The 20,701-nt window shown below is 35.5% G+C and overlaps 2 protein-coding genes across 2 annotated transcripts; both read left to right on the top strand.

The window, feature by feature from the left end:
- The first annotated feature begins 4,499 nt into the window (after positions 1 to 4,499).
- Positions 4,500 to 6,822, top strand: LOC138889825 (uncharacterized). The gene is made up of 7 exons (XM_070173160.1): positions 4,500 to 5,069; positions 5,158 to 5,207; positions 5,498 to 5,581; positions 5,828 to 6,080; positions 6,161 to 6,307; positions 6,506 to 6,568; positions 6,679 to 6,822. Exons 1-7 carry the CDS (start codon positions 4,500 to 4,502, stop codon positions 6,820 to 6,822), a joined length of 1,311 nt encoding a protein of 436 aa, XP_070029261.1.
- A 1,844-nt stretch (positions 6,823 to 8,666) lies between these two features.
- On the top strand, positions 8,667 to 19,639 carry LOC104239678 (serine/threonine-protein kinase STY46-like). The gene is made up of 16 exons (XM_009794370.2): positions 8,667 to 9,193; positions 9,758 to 9,872; positions 10,698 to 10,795; positions 10,924 to 11,034; positions 12,274 to 12,346; positions 13,373 to 13,483; positions 13,951 to 14,001; positions 14,801 to 14,940; positions 15,045 to 15,152; positions 15,649 to 15,722; positions 16,365 to 16,540; positions 17,200 to 17,295; positions 18,176 to 18,256; positions 18,347 to 18,397; positions 18,965 to 19,105; positions 19,221 to 19,639. Exons 1-16 carry the CDS (start codon positions 9,006 to 9,008, stop codon positions 19,248 to 19,250), a joined length of 1,644 nt encoding a protein of 547 aa, XP_009792672.1. The 5' UTR covers positions 8,667 to 9,005; the 3' UTR covers positions 19,251 to 19,639.
- Positions 19,640 to 20,701: the final 1,062 nt, after the last annotated feature.

Raw genomic sequence — 20,701 nt, forward strand, 5'->3', positions numbered from 1 at the left:
TGCTGGAATTTGAGGGTGTCTTGGAGCTGATTTTCGCAACTGATTTTGCTACGATTTTGGGGTGGATTTTGAGGTATTTTGGGGTGAGTTTTAGGTGCTGATTTTGGGGGTTAGTTGTGGGGGGTTTGAGCTCTGTTTTAGGCTGGTTTAGGGCTGTTTGTCAGCTGATTTTTAGTGGTTAAAAGGAGCAAAAATAGCGGTCATATGATGGCGAATTTACATGACTTTGAAGGATGAAGACATGGCTACTGTTTTTGGGTTTTTTTTCCTGTTTTTTCAGCTTTTCAAGGTGGTTTAGAGCTGGTTCCATGGTGGTGTGGGTGGTGATGAAGATGACATGGAAAAAAAGAGTTAAATAAAAAAAGTAATTAAATAAGTGGAAAAGAATAAAGCAGCTTTTGAGACGTGGCACGCGTGTACTACACATTTCACCACAAGACTGACTAAGTGTTACCAATGAGGTATTAAATTCACCCCAAACAAAAATAGGGGGGACATATATCGCCCGTAAAATTAAGGTGTGTAAATAATTTTTCCGAACAAATTTGATGGGCAATTTATGTATTTTCTCTTTTATTTTAATACAAATTCAAAGGCATCATAATTATTTTTGCTTTTGCATGCTGCTCGAGCAAAAATCCATCCATAGATTGAACAAAATTCCAATCGGACCTCTTCTTTCTTTCTTTAATAAAGTAATTCTTGTTTTGTTCTACGTCGTTTTATGAGAGACTTTAATTTTTTTAATTTTTTTATTATTTATTTGAATTCTTTTTCTAAAATTTTTCTTAGATATAAAATTATTAATAATTTTCTTATAATCAATAACTCCTAATAAGTATTTCTCAATTGACAATATTGCTAATCCATTTAACCTTTCTTGTGACACTATTGTTCTTAGGTAAGATTTTATCAATTTTAATTTTGAAAATTTCTTTCCGCTGAAGCAACAGTAACATGAGTTATGAACATTATTTCATTAGCAATTTAGGCATTTGGAAAAGAATTAAATCTTTTTATTTGATTAAATGTATCAATTAAACTATTATCTTCTAATTGTACTATTTTTCTTAATATTTTTAATTCAGAAAATAAATCTAGCCATTAATATCGAATTGATTATTATGCTTTAAGGAACATTCAAGATTAAGGCAATATTTTTTCAAATTTCTAACATCTAGCGATCTAAGTTTTTACTGCCAAATAAAAAATCAAAAATATTTTCATATGCTTCGAATTGTTCAAATCTATTTTGAAGTGAAAAAATAGCTTCGTATGTTATGTATAAAAGTAATCAACTCTAAAAGACTTTTCGAAAGATTTTGAGATTTTTATTATCAACATTCGCATCAAATTGTTACTTCCTATATATCACACATTTCTTACAAAATTCGAGTTCGATATTCATTTCAAGTGCAATTTTCTTGGTAAAAATCATACCAATTGCAAATCTTTTTTTCTATATTTGTTAAAGAAAGAAATCAAACTTTTTCACTTTACGAAACTCTTTTTTTAAACTTATACATAGTCTATTAGGTATAACAAAAATAAGGCCCCCAAAAATATGGGGCCTAAAGCGATTGCTTTACTTGCTTTATGGAAGGGCCGGCTCCGGTCTCGTTTCCACCCACTTATTCCAAAAAAGTATATTTCATAACATCTCCGGAAAATTAAAAAACAAATTGACAGTTTGACTCTCTAGACAAGTACTACTGTACCATCTTACACGTGCCATAAAAATTTGGTAAAAAAAGACATTTTCGTGCATGAAGTATTTCGCATTTAAGTGGGATCCAGGAAAGAATCGCATCTTAAGGGTATAATGTAGACAGTCTGCCATGATGCAAATATCAGTGGCTGATTCTGCGGCTCGAACCATAACTTATAGGTTACACCGAAATAATTTTTTCATTGCTCCAAAGCTCCCTTCGTCCCATAAAAAATTGGTATTGCACCATAAAAGTCATCCGAAAATTAATTACTTTAATGCATATATTTTTTGAAAATTGACATAATTGTCGGCTGCACTATTTGCGACACCAATTTTAGTTTCTTTATGCAAGCAAAGTACAGTACTCCATTATTTACCGTTGCCGGTACCCAAAAAATTCAAAGTATATACAATAGTTTTTATAATAATAAGTTAATTTTTCTTCAAGGATGAACGAAAATTCGTGGAGAATCCCTTAGTTAGTCGTATTATATTGTTTAATATATCAAATATCAATTTGATTATAGTTGGTTTTAAATAGGCGAAATGACTTCCTGGCCACTTAAACTAGTAGGGCTTTTGAAAGTCGATACACAAACTTTCGTCTTTCCCATTTAAATACTCAAACTCGTGAAACCTACAACTAATAAACACATTTTACCCTTGACCCTACGCGTGTGTATTACATATTCACTAACGTGTCCATCCAGTCAACAAATGACCAATGAGACTGGTACACGTCAAGGCGCGAAATTAAAACCCAACCAATTGGGGTACCCCCTCTTTTAATCAGTACACCGACAAACCCTCCCCCACTTTTCGTCTCTTTTCCTCTCTCTAACCAACCCTCCCCTCTTAAACCTAGGTTAAACAATGGCCTGAAAATTAGTCACCCCCTTCCAAAATTAATCGTAATCACTCCAAAACCAACCGATTAGGGTCCCCCCCCCCTTTTAATCAAATGCTGATCGAGCTTCGTTTGGTTTGAGCTTTCGATTTCAGTCACGTTATAGGTTCTGAAGGTTAGTTTATTTCTTTTGATGTCGTTTTCTGTTTTGTCTTCTAATTTCTTGTGAAATAATGTGGTTAATGTTTGAAAGTGAAAGCTATTTTTGTCTACATGCACAATTTTTCATATGTTATTTTGGGATTTTATATTAGGAATTTTATATTTGGGGAAACACTCGAATATTCACTCTATTTTAGGGGTTTTGTCTTTTTCATGACTGATCTGGCATTTGGGGTTAAAAAATTAAGGCTTTTGTCTGCATGTACAAATTATGGGATTTTATATTAGGGTTTTGGGGAAAACAGTCGTATATTCACTTTATTTTAGGGGTTTGTCTTTTTCATGAGTGATATGGCATTTAGGGTTAAAAAATTAGGGCTTTTTTGAATATCAAAATATTCTTGTCTCCAACTTTGTTAAAGTTTATGGCTTTTTAGGGTTAAAGTGTATCTGACTTGCCCCCCTTTCCCCCTCCCCCCTTTTTATAGGTTTTAATAGTTGTCTATGTGAAATTACAGTTTCATCATCCAGGGTGGCTAGTGGCTGACCCATTTATGAGGTATGTAAATGGCAAACTTGTCCAGTTGTTCTTCAAGCTGACATTGATGAATTACATATAATTCGTTTTCATGATTGAGCTAAGGATATGTGGTGATTAATAGTAGATAAATATGCATGTAAAATTAACCAAAAAGGAGAATTCAGATTTCTGAAATATGATCCTGATGTGTTAGCTTTATGTGAAAACCTTAAGGGTGGGGATTTTATTGATGTGTATATATGTTACACAATTAATACATCATGTCTTGATTTGTACCTAGATGAAATGTTAAGTAGTAGTGGTTTAAATGTGGACCCCACTAATGTTCAGCCATTTGGCTTTAATGAAATGCCACATGGGCAAACAAGTGATGTTAATGCTAGGGCAACACACTCACCTAACAATGATATAAATAGGGGTGATAACACTCATGGAAAAGGTAAAGAGAGGACTGCTGAAAGTAATTCTGAAACAGAAGAGTCTAGTAAAGATGAAGGTGAGTTCTATTACTTTCATTTAGCAACTGATTCTGAGGGTGATGTTAAGGGTGATGCTGAGGGTGATGAGCTAAGTACTGAGAGTGATAAAGATTATGAGGCTATTTTTGAAAATAATGATGATGATGATACAGATGAGTCATTATATGGTTATATGAGGATATTGTTGGAAAGACAAGTGACCTAGAACCTGAAGTTGTTACTGCTAGATATGCTAAAGTAAATGCAAAGAGTAGTAAATTAAGATCTAGTGAAGTTAATATTGATGAGATACCTAGTGGACCTGTAGGTATAGACCTTGGTTTTGAAGACATGTATAAAGACAGGGGATCCAAATATGCTGGAAAGCTAGGAGGGGATGAGCAATATCTGGACAGTTCAGATCCAGATAGTGAGGATACAGATGATGAAGTAGTTGAAGAAGATGCGGTGCATAACCCTCAACCAAGAAGATACAACAACATGGTATACTTTGATCCTGTTTGTAAGAAAATTTGTTTCCAGTTGGAAATGGTGTTTGAAAATGTGAAACAGTTCAGATATGCGTTGCAAGATTATGTTGTATAAAGAAGAGTTCAAATTAAGTTGAGGCCTAATGAGCAACATAGGGTTAGGGCAAAATGTGTGAACTCAACGTGATGTAGATGACATATTTTGGGAAGTTTGGAGGGACACACAGGGAATTTCATTGTCAACAGCTACTATCCTGTTTATAAGTATTTTAGAGCAACCAGAAACAAGATGGCTAATACAGCATGTGTAGCTAAATATTTCAAGGACAAGATTATCAACCAACCTAACATAAAGCTTAGAAAGGTGCAAGATTTGATTAGGATAAAGTATGGTGTGTATGTGGGAAAATCCATATATGCCAGGGGTAAACATCAGGTCATGGGTCAGTATCTTGGTGATTACAAGCAGGAGTTTGCTAGAATATATGATTATGCTGACATGTTGAGGTCTACAGATCCTGGCAGCACTGTTGTTGTGAAGACCTCCAAGGAGACAATACCTGGTAAAAAGGTGTTTGTAGGTATCTATATTTGTCTACATGCTTGCAAAGTTGGTTGGTTGGAAGGATATAGAAATGTTATTGGCTTTGATGGAGCATTTCTGAAGAGTGTGTGTAAGGGTGAGCTACTATCATGCATTGGTAAAGATGGTAACAACCATATGTACCCCATTGCCTGGGCAGTGGTTGAAAAGGAGACAAAGCACACATGGTCATGGTTTTTTAGGTACCTGATGCATGATCTGCAACTCACAGAATCCCAAGGTGAGGGGCTGACCATCATTTCTGATATGCAGAAGGTATATACTTTGCCCCTATTCTTCCTTTAGTTACTTGTCTACTTTATATATGTTTTTGATATTCTAATTGTTTTTCTTGTTGCTCAAGAGACTTGTTGCATTTGCTTCTGAGTTGTTGCCAAATGCTGAGCATAGAATGTGTGAAAAACACATATGGAGCAACTGAAACAAAAGTGAAAAGGAGAGGAAAGAAGGAAGAAGTTCTAGGCCTGTGCAAGGGATTCATTTGAAGCATATTTGAAGGCTACGATGGATGAGCTGGCAAAAGATGGATGAGCTGGCAGAATTAAGTGATAGTAAGACCATTGAGGACTTACTAAGATATTCAAAACAATGTTGGTGTAGAGCATTCTTCAAAGATTGGAGTAAATGTGATTCTGTGGAGAACAACATGTGTAAGACCTTTAATAGTTGATCTTGTCTGCTAGGCATAAGTCTATCATAACCATGTTAGAAGAGATTAGAGTGAAGGTGATGGGTAGGATGACTACCATGAGAGAATTTGCAACAAGGTGAATTTCTGATGTATATCCTAACATAGAGGAACAATCTCAATATGCTGTTAAGCATGAATTTAAATGGAATGGGGACACTGGGTATGAGATACAACATGGGGTTTACAAATATATTGTTGGCTTCTCCAACAATACATGCACATGTAGATCATGGCAGCTCAAAGGAATACCATGCTCCCATGCAATATGTGCAATATTTTTTAAGAGATTTGAGCCTGCTGATTATGTAACCCACTGGTACAGGAAAGAAATATACCTGAAGGCTTTTAGTTATTACATACAGCCAGTAACCAACATGGATATATGGCCATCAACACAGAATCCAACTGTTGAGCCTCCTGTAATTATCAAGATGCCTGGTAGACCTAAGAAAAATAGAAAAAGAGCTCAAGATGAACCTAAAAAGAAGTTTTATAAGAGATCAAGGAAAGGGACACTAATGACATGCTCTAATTGTAAGACAGTAGGCCATAACAAGAAGGGGTGTCCTATCTTGGTAATGTATTCAATTTGTTTCTGATTGTGTATTGTACTTTGGTTGTTTCTATATCTCATTTTATATTTTGAAAATTTCAGAAAGGACAAGGATCTGGAACAACAGGAACCAGTAATACTGGTGCTACTCAACCATCACAGGCTGCTCAAACAACAATTCAACAATCAGGTCCTACAAGTTCTGGAGCTGCCAAGACCAGAAATACTCAACCATCAACTGTTGCAAGTGTAAGACCAGAAATACTCAACCATCAACTGTTGTAAGTGTATCTCTAAGTATTTATTTTTTACTTTAGTTAATCTGTATTAGGACCATAATTTTTAAATTACTAGATAGTATTTTATCTTACATCGGGACTAGATAGTATTTTATCTTACATCGGGATACTGGAAGTATGAGATCAAGAACTTCTGAGGATATTACAGCTAGTGTTAGAAGAAGGCCAAGAGGTAGTGGATTTCGAGGAAGACCAAGAACTATTGGATTTGGTATATTATTTAGTGATACAAGAATAATGATAGAAAGGGTAAGATCATTGAGGATTTGAATTTTTATTTATATATTAGTAGTTTGGGTGCTAATTTGGCTTTCTATGCAGTGTGGATCAAGAGATAGAGTACATTCTACTCCTACAAAAGTAGTGGGTGTTGGGCAGACCAATATCGATCTTGGATACAGTGCACCTGGACTAAGGTGGCAAGGAAGAAATGCTATATCACAAAGGCAACTTAACAACAGTTGAGGAGAAGACAAACTCAAGCAAGCCTTAGCCAACCTCAAGTCCATTCTTTATCTCAGCCAAGCCAGTCTCCATGTCCAAACTTGAGCCAATCTCAGCAAAACATCAACCAATCTCAACCTTGAAGATGACTGAATGTTTGTTTTTGTGATAACTTAAGTCTGTTAGTTGCAGAACTTAATTTGTAGGTTAACTTAAGTCTGTTTAACTATGACTTTTCTTTTGGAACAATATTTAAACTATTTCTGCTACTAGACAGCAGTTTAATGCTAATTTTGTCAACCAAGAAGGCTGATCGAATTTGGTTGTTTATATATGTGTGCTTGTATATGTCAAAATGCTTTTCATTCCACAAAAAATACATCATTCATTCTGTCATTATCATTGTACATAGGGTTATGAAGACACTGATTAGTGCTAACTAGACTAAGAAGAAAATTAGAATTATTAGTGCTACTACAACAACTAAAGTTACAATGATCTTCACCCTCTTCCTACAATGTACTCTCTCTCTCTCTCTCTCTCTCTCTCTCTCTCTCTGTCTCTCTCTCTCTCTCTCTAATTCTTGATAACAATCCTGAAATCACCCGTTTATAATGATCTGGAAGAGGTGGGTCAAACTACCTAAAAAAATTATAAGAATTGGCTCGACGATAGTTTGAGCACCCATAAAACCTTCTTCCTGGATTTGTTGGCTTCCAAGTGATGCAAATATGAACTTCAACTCCACAATGACAAAATACAGGACTTTGATTCATTATCATAGTCTGGAAAAAGAAAAAAAAATTAAAGAAAGCTTCAAATTTTAAGAAATATGAAGGAATGAAGCTTCAAATGCTATATAATAGAGGGATGATGTGTTTTACATTGAAGGAATAAGAACCCACTTAAATAGGCCCCATTTTTTACCGTTGGGTGTTGGGAAGGGGGCTCTCACGCTCCTAAACGTCGTGAGACTCATGCAGCAGTCTGACTAGGACCAACTGACGCCACATGGGATGTGTCCATGGTCAAATGTGTTTATTAGTTATAGGTTTCACGAGTTTAAATGTTTAAATAGGAAAGACGAAAGTTTGTGTATCGACTTTCAAAAGTCATGCAAGTTTATGTGGGCAGGAAACCATTACGCCTTTTAAATACAAATAGATAGAAAGAAATTATTGGTGATAGGATTTGGAGAAAATTACAAAACGTGATCTTTTGTTAAAATAGCCATTTAAATATGGTCTGAACAATTTTGATCATTTAAGTTTGTCAACAGTGATCACTTCTGATCTCACTGAAATCGTGACAAAAAGAAAGATTTAACAAGAACTCCTAAGTCCTATCTGGAGGTGTAATATTTGTAATTTCTCTAATTTTTTATTATCTATAATTAGTATTTATTGTAATTTTTACGATATAATATTTGTTTGCAAACTTTTATTTTTGGTTTATGCGATTTGACGAGGCTTCTTGTGCTTTAGATTAAATTTTTTCCTCACAATAATTAAAATTTAACGATCAAAGTTTATTAAAGAGACAAAAAATACGCATATTATTTTTATGACTTTCTCATAATATTAGCAACCAAATAGGAAACATGAAAAGTAGTTTGAATGCAGAGTAAGTACGAGTTACCAATAGTGATAGAGCTTAATTAATATTCATGAAATGTGTAATTAATACAACGATGAATCAAATACGTATTATAGCTTTTAAAATTAGAAAATGCAAATTTATACGCCGTTCATGTGTCGACAAGACTACTGCATACCCATTTATGTAATTGCACCATTTATATATCGTCACCCGTTCAGAATCCTATCCACTCCACCTCTCACACACACAAAACACACACACTTCTGTAATAAAAAGTCTTTATCCCCAGTCGTTTTTCTCTCTCTTATTTCCTTTTAACCAATTTCTGACATTCGTCAAACTTCCTTTTTCTCATTTCAGTCATTACAAAGAAAGGATAACAAGAGAGACCTTCTTCTTCTTCTCTCTACAGCAGGAATTTTGCCCTCGCTTTTACACCTTCAACTTCAGTAGTATCCTCCTCTCCATTTCGTCCTGTCACCGGTCTTCCGGCGACTTCTCCGATCATGTTTTCGCTGACTATGGAGGTTACATGACATAATCCATTCAGTTCCTTGAGAGCTTTTGTTATTGAAGTAGTGTGTAATATAGTTGAGTGGAGGAAAATGGATTTATTGGAAGGAGTAGGGGAGAGTTCGTCACCGCCGAGGAGTTTTGGGAGCTGTGCAGTACTGTATGATATAAAGAACGATGTCTATAACCGTCTTGTCCAGAGCGGAAATGCGGAGGCCGTTACTAATCTGGAGTTGCTTCGTGAGCAGTTGGATTCTCACTTCGCTCGCTTGCCTGCTAGGTTTCATTTTCTCTGCTTTAGCATTTTTCCTTTTTTCGCTAAAATATGTATTACGTTTACTTGCACCGTCAAATTAAATACGATTTTTCAAGCTGAATTTTCTGTGCAATTCCATCTGTTTTCTGGAGTGTAGAGAGTCGGTAATTTCGTCATCTTAGATAATGAGAGGATAATTAGGAATTTGTTTTTCTTCGAGAGTGTATATTGTAGAAATATGAGAGGTCAAATTTTGTGTCTATCTATGTATGTATTTATGAATGGAAGCCATTATTGCTAGGTAGTATGAATAGTTAAGCTATTTATGATATTTGATTAAAGTATTCAATAAAGTTATTAGCTCTATGTTTTTTCTGTATAATAGTGGAACTCTGGTTGTGATTAATAAAGTAATTTGATTAGGAAAGTCAGATTACAGCATGTTAAATAATTTAAACTAGCCTCAGGGCTTTGGTTTAATGATAAAGGTAGTGCGGCACATGATATTTTGTAGGCGCACGCCATGAGTTTGAATTGTGTTGGTGAACCAAGTCTGCTAGTTATTTAACAGTATCTTTGATGCTTCAGTTATGGGTTGGATATTAATATGGATAGAGCGGAAGATGTGTTGTTGCACCAGAAGATTCTTGTTAGGGCAAAAGATCCCGATAATCAGCCTGCTTATCATGTCCGATATTTAGAGGTACGAACTCCATTCATCATATAGCTGCCAGTCTACTACCACTTTGGTGCCATCAGATATTGCTGGTGGATTCTGTGCTGTTTAAGTGTATACTGTGCTTTTCCTAATTGCTGTAGTTTTTGTTTTTGTAGCTTTAATGTTCCTTCATTAATCATTGTCAATTTCTTTCTCACATGCGTCTGTGGTTCTCTCTTTTACTGATTTGATTGCTTTATGTGTTGTTTCAGACGTGAATGGTTGTTGATATGCCATCTGATTTAAGTATCTATTATTTGGATATCTTTTTCTATATGCACCCTTAAGATCACTATTCTTTTTTATTTGATCATTTCACGTGATGGCTTTGTTGATTCGTTGGTTTTCTTGGGCTGGATTCTCCGGGAGTTTTCAGCCATTATTATATGTTCATCTGCATTTTGTTGTTACTGTGGTTTCAATGACCTTTGGGCTGTTTTCTTCATTAATTAAAGGAGACGTAGCTTTGCTGCTGAATCTTTCCTTCAGTTCTACGTATTATAGTTGAATTATCGTCTATAAAAGACAGATGAGGATTCGGTTGAATCATTGTTTATATGCCATCGGAATTAGGTATCTATTAGTTAAATAATCTGGCAAGATCATAGTTACGTCATGTTGGATATATATTACAGATGGATTCTTGCTCTTTGTAGATTACGTTATGTTTCATTGCATTGCATATTTCCTTATTTCAAACTTTATAGTCTTAATATGTGTACGTTTCTTCTAGAAATTGGATTTTTCTTTGATGTAATCTCTATGGATAATTCACATGGCACTTGTTTTCCATTTTGGTTTGCTTGACAGAATTATTGGACTAGATCCGATGATGTAGAAGGTCAGCATGAGTTCAATGATCTTCCGACTCAAAAGCCAGGGGGCAGCTTAAATAATGAAGGGATCAGGTACATTTTACAAGTTTGACAACTTTTACATGGTAATTTATTTTGACAAGGAACTTAGTTTTACCTATCGACTAATATGCTTTAATTTTCTTTCATCTGCCTTCTCATTGCTACTTAACAAAATACAGGAAACATATGAATGACTTTGAAACTTGCTCTAAGCTTGAAGACCTAAATTTGGAAGTTAGACAGAATTTTAATGGCAAAGAGGAAATTCCGGCAGAAGATTCTATCAGAAGGTAGTTTCAGAGCAAACTTCTATGATTATTTCTCCTCTCTATTTGTCTTTTATTTTTTATTTTTAAAATTTACTTTATAAGTAGCAAAGCTTCTAGAAAACGGAGGATAATCTAGTAATGGTAAATTTTGTTATGAATCTGAAAGTTTCTCTGGAAAATTTGGATGTAGCATTTATTTAACTTGAATTGTAGTATTTGCAATATTCCAAATACTGCATGTAATGTAGATCTAGAACAAGTTTGCATTTATTGAGTTCTTATGCATCCAAGATTGTTGAATGAAAAAATCGTGGTTCATTAGAAAAAATTGCGGCCGAAGAAATATGAATGTGATTCTCAAAATGTGAATTTTGCTACATAGAGGGAGAATTAATTGTTCTAATCTGAAAGGTAAATCAAGCATTTAAGTTTAAGCAAATTTGTAATTCCAAAATCACTTGTAGAATCATATTGTTAGTCAAAGTCTCTTTGCTGTTAAAGCATGCAAATGAATCCATCTACTTTGATCGGCCAATTTGCATCTTCAGTTTGGTTAAAAAACTTGTGGTATGGATCATTTAAGCCACAAAAAGGATCAACAATACTAGGCTCATGCTTTGTCAGTCTCTGCAGAAAAATACGGACAGGTCTTGCTTTCTTATGTTTCTTTCCAAGCTTTTTCGCGCTGCTTCTTCAACCTTTGTCCTCTACACTTCTATTTTCTTCCGACTTCACTGCAAATTTCTTCCTCTACACTTCTACATTTAAGTTTAAGCAAATTTGTAATTCCAAAATCACTTGTAGAATCATATTGTTAGTCAAAATCTCTTTGCTGTTAAAGCATGCAAATAAATCCATCTACTTTGATCGGCCACAATTTGCATCTTCCGTTTGGTTAAAAACTTGTGGTATGGATCATTTAAGCCACAAAAAGGATCAACAATACTAGGCTCATGCTTTGTCAGTCTCTGCAGAAAAATACTGACAGGTCTTGCTTTCTTATGTTTCTTTCCAAGCTTTTTCGCGCTGCTTCTTCGACCTTTGTCCTCTACAATTCTAGTTTCTTCCGACTTCAGTCCGTTTTAGACATTGTGCAAGTCTAATGGCTATTCTATAATTATTAAAAATCTATAGGATGTTGGCAATGATTTTGTCTGTTATGCTTTTAGCTGTAATGTTTCTAACATCTGAATCTCAAAAAAGCAGATTGCAAGTACCTGCAATATATTCAGTAGTTGACCACCAATAATTGTAGTGCAGGCATGACATTTCGCATATTCCAATCCATGAAGTTATCTTTTCCACCATTGACAAACCCAAGCTTCTTAGTCAGGTAACCATAAGAGGGTTCATATACCTTGAACCTTTTTTAAATTTTTTTTTTTTTTTACCTAGAATACTTAATTGAAGGTCTGCTCAGTTCGATTGCTAGCTCTTTGATGTTGTTTTCTGTTATCTCTAGCTGTGTTTGCTGTAAGTGGAATACTGAAGGGGGAGATCACATAGAAGTGTTTGTAGCATGTTAATTCTATTGACCAACTCCTATTGCTAGATGATGGACCTTTTGTAAGAAATTTGTAATACAGCTTGAGTTTCATAGAAGTTCTAAAAGACTTTTTACTATATTCTCTTCTTATTTTAGTCAATACTCATCCATAGCTGTGGTTTGTGTTGCAATGAACCTTTGAGCTTTCTCTTCGCGAATTAAAGGAAACAAAGCTTTATGTTGAAGATATAATTAAGAAAGTGTGCTACACACTTCAACATGGTATCATAGTTAGACTGGCCTTACGCTTTCAGATGAAATGGCCACACACTTCAATATGATACTAGAGCTGCATTCATCAATTCTTGGTTTACCCAATGTTGGGTCCCCAAGTCATGTTATCCACGTTCTAGTTAATCAGGCTTGGACGTGTGTAGGAAGGATGGTAGATTGTTCCACATTGGCCTAGGGAATCGGTTGTTGTCTCCTTATATGGTCTTGGGCAATTTTCACCTTATGAGTTAGCTCTTAGGTTTGAGAAGGCAACACACTTCAACATTTTGCTTCTGGATCTTTCGCTTTGTACAATAAATTTTTGGTTTGATCCGATATAAAGACATATAAACATTCGATTGTGCCTGGTTTCTGGGTTTTTTCCAAATATAACACTTCTGATGGTTTGTCTTGTGTTCATTTTCATTTTTTTGTCTTCATGCTAAAAGTCCTCTTTGAATGCATATATATATATATATATATATATCCTGGCAATTTTGCGTAATGTTATGATGAAATGGATGTGAGGATTCATTTTGTTATATTTCTTTTTCCCTGATTAATGTTATCTCATGTTCTCTGACTACTTTCCTACTCTAGCTCTCTGCTTTACTTTCTGATATAGGGCTTAACATCCGAGAAGCTCATGTGTTCTCAACAACTGATGGGTATTCATTAGATGTATTTGTGGTGGATGGATGGCCTGTTGAGGTATGCTTTGTGTTGCTCACCATTTTTCTACTAAGTTTGATGTACAGATTCTGACGTCTTGTTTATATCATTTCGCATGGCCACTTTCTTTTTTGGTGTTTCCGGTAATAGCTCTTAATTCAATAGATCTTTGGGGTTTAAACTTAAAAGAACAAACGATTTAGGGGCTCTATGATTATGCTCTTATTTTAGTCTCTCAATTTACTATTTCTGTCCCTAAAGTCTTATAAGTATGCTGAATAATGTCTTGGTATTGTTGTGGTTAATCATCATGAGATATAAGGAAAATCTTGCTCTTTGAAAATATAAAAATAATATACACACACTGACACACATGAGGAAAACCTTCCATATGGTCAATACAGGGTAGTGTAAACCTCAGTAAAAGTGAGCATTGTGATTATATTTCTTGCATGGCAGGTGTCTGCTGTGTACAAAAGTTGCTGACTTTGCCATGTTATCGTCAGGATACGAAGGCTTTGCATAAAGAACTGGGGAAAGCAATTTCCAGAATTGAGGTGATTTAGTTTTGGTTTCTTCTTGTTGTGATGTTATTCAGTTAACCCTTTATTCTTTTTCTGTGGAGTTCCAATAAATAATCAATTGTTTTGGGGTTGCTTGTTTGTTGCTATTCAGTTCTCCGAGGATAATAATCATTTGAGCTTATAAAAAAAAGAATAATAATCATTTGATTTCTAGAACATAACTGCACTAGATAAATGTGAATTAATAGGGGGAAGATTTTTGGTTTATGTTTCAGATGCTTTTTTAATTATCTGGAGAAGTTCCACCTCAAGCCCGTGCTGGGGCTGTCTCAACCTTTTCTATAATAATCCTTTTGGATACTCTTAACAGAAAGACTAGAGATTCCTACATTAATAGGCATAAGAGGGGAAATTTATGAAAGCTCACGGGAAGGATCTTGCTCCTATTGTTTCAAGGCGTGCTGCTAGTTGCATATGCCATCTCTCTAAACGGAAAAGGAAAAAAAGTTTCAATAATTTAAGTTCCATTGATGTAGCCTTTTCCTACTTAGGGTGGCATAGACTAGGCCATGAGTACCTTCGGAAAAAGGAAACTTATGGGTAACTTTAAACAATACCTATATGGTATCATATTTATGTGGATGATATAGCTGCTATAATCTTGAGAGCTTCATTTCCAATTAGCCATCATCAATTCCTTCTAGTTGATATGTGATGGATACCGTTATTGGAATCTCCTCAGAATCTACTTTGTTGTTGTATTATTGAAGCTCATTAGTGTGATGTAATTTACTTACCAAGTTATAAGGAACATACTTTCTGGATGACACAGGGATCATGGTCTGGTTCGTCTCGTTCAAAGTCAGCTGTTGAAAAATATATACTCGCACGATCAAAACCTGAAGATTGGGAAATTGATAGAAGATTACTGAAGATTGGGGAAAGAATTGCTTCAGGATCTTGCGGAGATTTGTGAGTTTTGGATTGTATTTCTGTGGTTTTTCATGAATTCTGGGTTCCCAGCTTTACAGGAACTTTATTCTCTCCCTTCTCTTCTAAACTTTACTCATATGAAGGTATCATGGGATGTATCTTGGTATGGATGTTGCAATCAAGTTCATTAGATCTGAGCATTTGAATGACACATTGGAAGATGAGTTCGCTCAAGAAGTAGCAATTTTGAGGTGAGTGATCTAAGCTCTTATGTTGTATGAAGCTTATTTGGGCTGGGGGATGACACAAAAATTACTGGGTTGCTTCATCCTTGTCCTGTGCTGTGTTGCCTACTAGAGGAATTATATCAACTTGTAGAGCAAGCTCGAAGTTAATTCCAGGTTGAAGACTTGTGCGGTAAGGTACTAAGAGTACAGACCATTCCTTTGGCGTGTAAATCAAGAAAAAAGTTCCAAACATATATATGATGGATACATGATCCTCCTTATGTGTATTTCTGTATATTATTTTCTTCAAATGCTAGTTACATTTGTTCTTTGGTGATACTGGTACTAATACAATTTTATAATACAAAGCATAACGATGCAAATCGGGCTTTATAAAGAGATGTGTTATGATTATTAATATTACGTGTGTTGTAATATTTTGTGGACATATTACTATATTAGTGTTACCACCTCTCAGATACTCCTCCACGATCTTACTATTTAATCTTATTGCATACAGGCAAGTTCAGCACAAACATGTTGTTCGTTTCATTGGTGCATGCACAGAGTCACCTCATCTGTGCATAGTTACAGGTATGATTAGTGCTGGGCAAAAAGTAGCGTGGTCTCTTCGAGACTATGATTATAATTATTTCATGGGTAAATTCATGTCATGGCTTTCTGGCTGTCCTTATATTTAAAATCAAAGTTGTACATTCTCAGCTGCATGGCAGTAAACTGAAGAGTATGTTTGGTCATTCATTGCTGCAATCTTTTCTGTACTTTATTTTTTTATTTTAATGTACCATCTAGTTATTGTTGTTATACTTACATGATATTCGGATGGGGATAAGTGTGATTTAGAGGAAATTTAGTTTTAGAGAACTCCTAATTTTGCTTAAAGGACAAATTACTCACCAGTATTGAATTGAGATTGTCCCAAATAGAGCGCAATATATAGAGGATTCATATTGTCAACCCCGACTAGCATGGTTAAGTGATGATGGATTGATAGCTGCTGCATGCTTTTGCAAAAAAGCAAAACGTGGTCTGTTGCATGTATTTGTTTTCACAGTTTTTTTTATATCAATGCAAGGTTGTGCTCATAACGCTCTACTTTTGAAATATTCATATACCGTGGATGACTTTTTTTCAAAGGTATATGTGGACTTATGTCAGCTGATGAAAATTATATTTATTGACTTATTCTTGTGTTAATGCTGATCTTTTTTGTAGAATACATGCCTGGTGGGAGCTTGTACGACTACTTGCATAAAAACCATGTCATATTACAACTCTCACAATTGCTAAGCTTTGGAATTGATGTCTGTAAAGGAATGGAGTACTTGCATCAAAGTAATATTATTCACAGGGATCTGAAGACAGCAAATTTACTTATGGATGCAAACAATGTAAGTTGCGCAAACAATGAAGTAATTTCATCCTTAATCGTGCTACAACATGACTTCATGAGCACCGAGTCCACTTTCCTTTGGTCATAAATCAATGTTCTTCAACATCAGAAAGTAACTCCAGAAATAGACATTAGTCCTAATAAAACAAATAGTATTAAAAAATTCGAATCGCCAAAAAATATTTCCAAATATTAAAAAGAAGAAATACTCTATCAATATGGAAATTCCATTATTTTCTAAAAGTATACATTCAAAGATTATACATTGATCTATTTCTTCAGTTTCTACTTTTCAAAGAACTGCTATGTTCAGTGCTTACTCTATTGGACTGGAGGTTCGTTTTAACTGGTACTATGTTGTAATGGGATTGGTTGTATTATAATGGATTGAAAAGGAATGTCCTATTATTTGAGATTTTTTCCATAACGAATTCATACTGTTACTTTGAGGAAAGAGCAGGATTCTCTCTGTAAAAGTGCAAGCTTTTGAATTTTTATGGGTCTTCAGACCTGTCATGTTTTCTGGGAATTAATTCTTCCACCAATTTGTTTCTTTTTTTAAGTGCTCATGATTTGAATGCCTACCTATTCTATTTGCTTATGTTTTGCATTATCTACACCACACCTATTTTGATTGACTTTGTAATCTGTGATAAGGTTGTTAAAGTGGCAGATTTTGGTGTTGCTCGTTTCCAAAATAAGGGGGGTGTCATGACAGCTGAGACTGGAACATATAGATGGATGGCCCCTGAGGTCTGGCTATTTTCTTTGCTAAATTTGTGAATATTTGATTCAGTACGGAATATCAGATATGCGCCTGTACCCTGATAAGCTAGTTAAACATACAAGTGATTTTGTTGTGGATGGAGCCCACTTAATTTAGGCAGTCAAATAGAAGGACTTGCCTAGCTTGTTGTGCTGCTGGAAGTTCTCCTTGCTGCTGCTTGAGTGGAAAAAGGATGATTCATATATGTTGATTTTGATAATATTTTTAACCCTCAGTTGGGATAACCATTTGAAGCTTCTCGTCCTTTTTAGTGCATAGTTTTTAATGCTCCAAAGATCCGTCTTTTATTCCTTCTGAATCTTATTAAATCTTTACCTGTATATCGGATTCTAATGCTTTTATGACAGTATTAATTAACTTCTCTTTCCTATTTGTTTTTGTTTGTTGCATAACATAACATAGTTGTACAACAATTAAAAGAAAAATGACATGGTTGTACATGGGTGCTCGAGACACTTTGGGAAGTCTGCTCATTGGTGCTAATACTCCTTTACATGCAGTCGTCATCAGTTGGGCTCTTCTAGTTTTAAGCTGTAATTTTCTGAAATTGCTTATAGCGATGAAGTTTCTAGGATTGATTCTTCATAGTTTTGTAATAATATGGCTTTCCTAAGATGAGGCATTATTCCGTAGTCCTGCACAAGATCTCGCTCGTGATTCCATGCTTCTCTATGATGGAGGAGCCTACGTGCTTTGTTTGTCTCTCTCCACCTCGTTTGATGATAGATAATTAAGACCAAGGGCTGCGTTTGTGGTGTCTAACATATATGAAATACATTACCACATCCATAACTATCCTGTCTGCTACTGCATGCTTGGTCTGTTAAACTTTTCTTTTCCTTTTAGGTCATCAATCATCAGCCATACGATCAGAAAGCAGATGTGTTTAGTTTTGCTATTGTTCTTTGGGAGCTTGTAACAGCAAAGGTATTTGACTACTCGTGAAAGAAGTCACATAATGGCCATCAGAAGTTAAGGTTGTGCCTCCTTTGATTCATGTACTTTTTTATGTTACAGGTTCCGTATGACACCATGACCCCACTACAAGCTGCTCTAGGAGTGAGACAGGTCTGTATTGCAAATTGCTTTTAGCACGTGGAGCATGTTGTGAATCGTATTTTCCCGTTAAGCAAGCTAGTCTGTTATTTTAGGCGTTTGAGGGCTTCGCATTTTGGGAGTGGAAAGGCTCCTTGCATATTTGTGCTGTAAAACTTGAACAGATATGAAGTTTTGTGTAGTGCTGTATAGTTGGTTAATGTAGCCTCATTACATGCTAACTATGTTTTATGAACCCCTAAGAACAAGTGAGATTCCTTTTATCTAAATGATAGTGTGCATAGCTAGATTTTTCCTGCAGGTGTAAAGTTCCAAGTCCTTTAAACAGTCTTACGTCCTTGGATCTTGAGTAGATGTGCATAGTTGGAATTTGGATTAACATTCATGGGCCAAATACCGATGCATGCAATATCTATATTATGTGCATGATTGCTCGTATAGCCATTATGATATTAATTAAGGATAGTGACTTTAGAAAAGAAGGAACACTTGCAAAGTCAGATGATACTTTTCTCGTGCCATCTGTTACATTTCATTCTAACTCGTGTCTGAGTTTGACTCTATTATGTTGTCTCCTAGGGCCTCCGACCCGAGCTTCCAGAGAATGCACACCCGAGGCTGCTAGACTTGATGCAGAGGTCTTGGGAGGCCATTCCTAGTGATAGACCCAGCTTCTCTGAAATACAAGTTGAACTTGAACTACTCTTACAGGAAGTTGAGGTAAAAATATCTCTATACATTGTACTTCGTCCGATATCCCTCAATTAGATTACCATTTTTTAATGTGCGTCTTCCGATTAATCTTGTGACTATTTCTATTATTTGTGTCTCACAGGATGCGGTAGCGGCACCAAATGAGAGATGAGCATGTGCTACATGTATTGGACTAATGATACACTTTAACAGTAACAACAGAGGATTTTCTTTACCAGGCCATATATATGCAGACCTTTATTTTTTGGGTGAGATCTATGTTACAAGCGAAAGATACAGAGGACTGCTGGCTATTTTTGGAGTTGATAGCAAAGTGACCCGATTTTCTGATTACACATTACTGCATCAAAAATACCACTAACATCCTTGTAACATCTTTTTTTTTCCCCTTTGAGGAAAAATGTAATGTCTTTTTTTTTTTTTAGAGGTGGGGTTTTGGGGGATGATAAAGGAGTTTGGGTGAGAATTTCGCAAGTGTACCAGCGTTCTGTTTTACGAGTTTGGTTCAGATCAACTTCTTGTCTGTTACTTTCTGTTCAATTGATTGCGCTGTTGTTTCACTTAATGAGCAAGTTTGAGGAGAAAGCTCTTTGTTGATGCTACGTATAGCTGATGTATCAGTTGGCTTGAGAATACTCCAATTCATTTTTCACGTGGATCTGTTTGGCTTGAGATGCTACAGATAAGATATTTTAGATGTTATAATTAGTGTCGCAGAGTCAGTTTTCCTTGTCCTTATTTTGTTATATTGACAGGGGGGAGAAATTTAAAAATAGCTAGATTTACAACTGGTCATTCAAAAATAGTCACGGTTTCAAAAGTAATCGAAATTTAGTCACTTTTCATGTAAAGATAAATCTGAGCGAAAACACTGTTTAAAACCCGGAAAATATGCCCGTATGTTATACTAGAGTTCCAGCATAAGTATGCTTGAACTCCAGCATATTATACGGTAGTTCCAGGATAACTATGTTGGAACTCCAGCATAATATGTTGGAGTTCCAGCATAAGTACACTAGAACTCCAGCATAATATACGGGAGTTCCAGCAAGTATAAATGTCCAGTATAATATACTGGAGTTTGGAGCACCGGTGCTCCAGTCTCCCGTATATTATACAGGAGTCAGCAAAGTATACCGGTCCAGCATAATATGCTGGAGTTCGTACACAGATGCACCGAACTCCCGTATATTATATGGGACCGATCTCTGTTGCAGCAAAATAATGGCTATTTTTCATTGACTTCGTAAACAGTGGCTATTTTTGATTGACCAATCCGAAAACTGGCTATACCGTGCTATTTTGACAGATCCGTCGGTTAAATAGGCCTGTTGGATCAAGTTTGAGCCTGTGAAAAAGGTTCCAATCAATAATCATGCCATGATTTCACATACTAAAAAAAATTGGTTAAATTTTTTGAAAAAGAATTAGTATTTCATGACATATGCACGATACCTACTTGAAATAATAACTTCAGTAACTAGGGATGGCAAGCGGTGCCCAAACCCGCATAAACCCGTGAAAATCTCAACCTGCCCTGTGCCACATAGTATTTTCATCCGCGTCCACCTGCCCTGCACGATAAATTGGAAATGACATCCA

The sequence above is a fragment of the Nicotiana sylvestris genome, chromosome 4 (genome assembly GCF_000393655.2).
Source record: "Nicotiana sylvestris chromosome 4, ASM39365v2, whole genome shotgun sequence".
Taxonomy (NCBI): Eukaryota; Viridiplantae; Streptophyta; class Magnoliopsida; order Solanales; family Solanaceae; genus Nicotiana; species Nicotiana sylvestris.